This window comes from Setaria viridis, chromosome 6, assembly GCF_005286985.2.
Source record: "Setaria viridis chromosome 6, Setaria_viridis_v4.0, whole genome shotgun sequence".
Lineage (NCBI taxonomy): Eukaryota > Viridiplantae > Streptophyta > Magnoliopsida > Poales > Poaceae > Setaria > Setaria viridis.
Genome location: NC_048268.2, coordinates 29,418,584 through 29,421,948, shown reverse-complemented (window position 1 = coordinate 29,421,948; position 3,365 = coordinate 29,418,584). Strand labels below are relative to the sequence as shown.

Sequence of the window (3,365 nt, the reverse complement as noted above, 5' to 3'; positions counted from 1 at the left end):
AAGACAAATCCTAGAAATTCTCACCAACATTAGAAACATCAAAATCAAACATGAATCATGTAAACTCTAATAATTGTAGTCATTGGTCTATTATATTTTCTAAAATGTTACCCACCACTATCATTATGAAAGTATTCTAAAATAAACTCAAAACCTATATAAATTATTGAGCTCTGCCATTAAACAAATAATCTAAAGTAACCACAATCATCATCCAATTTACTCACGCATATCATTATAAACCATAACTTAAAATGCCATTCTAAATTTGTATCTAAGTTACCAACGTATATTGTCATTAAAAATAACCTAAATTAAACATCCAAATATTAATCTAATTATCTTCGTGTGCATCATACAGAAATGTACAAAAGTAAACTAATATATGATTCTAATTACCTATTTATGTCATTGTTAATATAGAAATACTAAGTTAAGGTATACATGCATGATGAGTATCACCATGTAGACCATTTATACATGTATGTGAGGAAGGGATGAAAAGTATTAATTTTATACTAAACACAATGTATCAAGGTGCGATATAAAATAAAAAAATGTGGATGTGGATGAAAATGTGTATAGAGTAATTACTAATTAAAAATCAATCACTATTGGACAAAGATAAGTACACATCTATATGAATATTATGTTGAAGTATTAAAAATAAGACAGTAGGAGGTAAACGATTTCAATTATTAGCTTGAAGTTTATTTTGTAAATAATTTTTAAATTCAATAGCTTCTAAAAATATTAGCCCGTGTGGGAGCACGGGTTGATGGACTAGTTGCTCGAATTGTTGTACTCCATTCAAGTTCATATTTTGTGTCGACTTGTGCGTAAAGAGATTCTGTTTGAATCAATTTTTTTTTGCGAATTGAATCGATTTTTGTTAGGTTATTATGTCTATACCTTTCTTGTTTAGGATATATTTCTTTCTAACCTATGATCATTTCTTCCCAGCTACTTATGCAGTAGACTTCAGCCATTTCAGATCTTCAGTTCAGAATTCAGAAATTACCCTACTGAAACAATGTTGAATGTACGGTAAAGAACAATGCAAGTACAGCTAATCTACTACACACAATTGTGAAATGCTCTGAGAAAAACATCTGGAAATCCCGAGCCGTAAATCCTTTGGTAGCCACCGTTTCTTCCCCTCGCCAAGCAATGCAAATTTCCTGCGATCCAATGTTTGCAGAAGAAGATGCAGGCAGGCAGGCATGCGTACACAGTTACACGGGGAGCGGAGGAAGAAGAACCAGGCGCAAGATCTTGGATCTCCGCTTCGCTTCACAGGTGGCCTCTGATCCAGAGCAGCGTCCGCCGCGCGAACGACGGCGCCTCGTCGGCCCTGGAGCTCAGGCTGTGACCGCCGCCGGCGGACTCGAGGTCCCAGTCCACGACGCTGCCGCTCGCGCTCTTGTCCCACGTCGACACGTTGTACTCCGACTCCGTCACGGGGCTCACCACGTCCGCGCGCCGCTTCGGAACCGCCGCCGCCACCCCGACGTCGCTCGCCGCGCGCTGGAGCGCCGAGGAGAGCCGGAACGAGGAAACGCGGCGCGAATTCGAGCACGACCCGGCAGCGATTGCGCCGCCGGAGGACACGTCCTTCCGCCTCGGCCCGCCGCGCATCCATATCTTGGAGATCGAGAAGCTCTCCCGCTTGTCCACCGAGGCCTTCGACGGCTGCTGCTGCTTGGGCGGCGCGTCGAAGCCGCGGAAGCCTTCCCGCTTGGAGTGGCAGTCGCACTCCGACATGGCGACGCGGTGCCCCGGCATGCGCGTCGCGGGGCGCTTCTTCTCCGGTGGCTTGACGGCGACACGGAGCAGGGAGCTCTCGTCCATTACGTACTCATAGGTCCCCATGGAAAAGCACCGCCTCACGTCCTGGCTTCCAGTGTTGGCGCTGCCGCCGGCACCTTCGGTGGCCTGGCTCCTGAACTTGCCGAGCTTGACGGGGACGACCACCTCGTCCTTCTTCTCCACGGGCTCCGCGGCGACGTGCTTCCGGTCCTGCCCTGCCTCCTCCTGCTCCATGACGAAGCTGAGGCGCGCCGAGGACATCGCATCGAAGCGATCCGAGACGGAGGCCTCGGAGCCGGACTCGAGGACGAACACCAGCGGGCTGCATCCGCCGCCGCAGGGGGAGAAGTCGGCGAGGAGGCTGCGGCGGCAGAGCGGGCAGGTGGAGTGCGACAGCAGCCACGTGTCGATGCAGTCGACGTGGAACGCGTGGCTGCACTTTGGGAGGAGGCGGAGGCGGTCGTCGTCCGCGAACTCGCAGAGGCAGACCGCGCAGTCAAAGGGGTCCTTCCCGCCGGCGCCGACCACGGCGCCGTAGAGGAACACCGGCAGCGCGTCGATGAAGGACTGGTCGACGCCGGCGTCGTGGAGGTGGAACAGCTGCTGGAGCTGCCCCTGGAACGCGGTGGCGTTCGCGTCGCCCCCGTACGCGTCGCCGGCGTCCCGCGGCGACGGGCGGAGAAGGAACCGGACGAGGAGGTGCAGCAGGCCGGAGACGAAAAAGATGACGGCCAGGATCAGGATGATGAGGAGGACGCTGGGGCTGATCCTGCTCTGAAAGCCCGCATCAGTGGACGACGCCGCCACCGGTGGCGGCGGCGACAGCAGCGGCGGGAGCGATAACGGCGGCGGCGGAGGCGGCGGGAGGTACGGGAGGGGGAGCTGCAGCGGCGACGTGGGCGGCAGCGCGGCGTAGTTGATGGTTGCATGCATGGTGTAGTGGCTCATGGCGCCGGGTCAGGGGGGAAGCGCCTGACCCGTGAGTCGATCTAGAGAGAGCCAGGTAGCGGGGGGAAGAAGACAATTTGGAGGTGGTCAGCAGCAATGGTGGGAGTGCCGCCTGAATCGGGTGTCGTCTTCTTGTCTGTCGCCTCTTCTCGCGATGGAGACAGAAGCCAAGGAGGAAGAGGGGATCATCGCTGGGAATCTTGTGTTTGATTTTTGTATTGTAAAGAAGGAAGGAACAGAGGAACAAAAGCAGAGTTAATTGTGACACAGCTTGAACAGACGCGGGTTTGGAGAGAGAGAGGGAGGGAGCCAGGCTGCCAGGGAGGTCAATGTATTGGAAAGAGATGGATCCTTAATGTGGGGAGAAAAAAATGGAGGGGAGAAGGATGGTGATGGTGAGTATAAAACGAAAATGAATTTCTTTATCACCTCTTGAAAGAGAAGTGAATGGTCCCAAACAAACTTTCGTCCTTTAAAGGTAAAGGTGTGGTTTTGTATTAAGTTTGACTTTTTTATAAATTTATAGAAAAATATATTAACATATATTATAATACTAAAAGATTACTATCAATACATATTCATGGTGAACTTAATAAAATCAAATTGAT

At 50.5% G+C, this 3,365-nt stretch overlaps 1 protein-coding gene across 1 annotated transcript; it reads right to left on the bottom strand.

Annotated features, from left to right (window-relative positions):
* Positions 1-1,002: 1,002 nt before the first annotated feature.
* LOC117859606 (RING-H2 finger protein ATL13) lies at positions 1,003-3,136 on the bottom strand. The gene has a single exon (XM_034742743.2). It carries the CDS (start codon positions 2,755-2,757, stop codon positions 1,294-1,296), a length of 1,464 nt encoding a protein of 487 aa, XP_034598634.1. The 5' UTR covers positions 2,758-3,136; the 3' UTR covers positions 1,003-1,293.
* Positions 3,137-3,365: the final 229 nt, after the last annotated feature.

Bases quoted from the DNA above. Each gene is read 5' to 3' on its own strand.
- LOC117859606 (XM_034742743.2), bottom strand. From the start codon at position 2,757: ATGAGCCACTACACCATGCATGCAACCATCAACTACGCCGCGCTGCCG.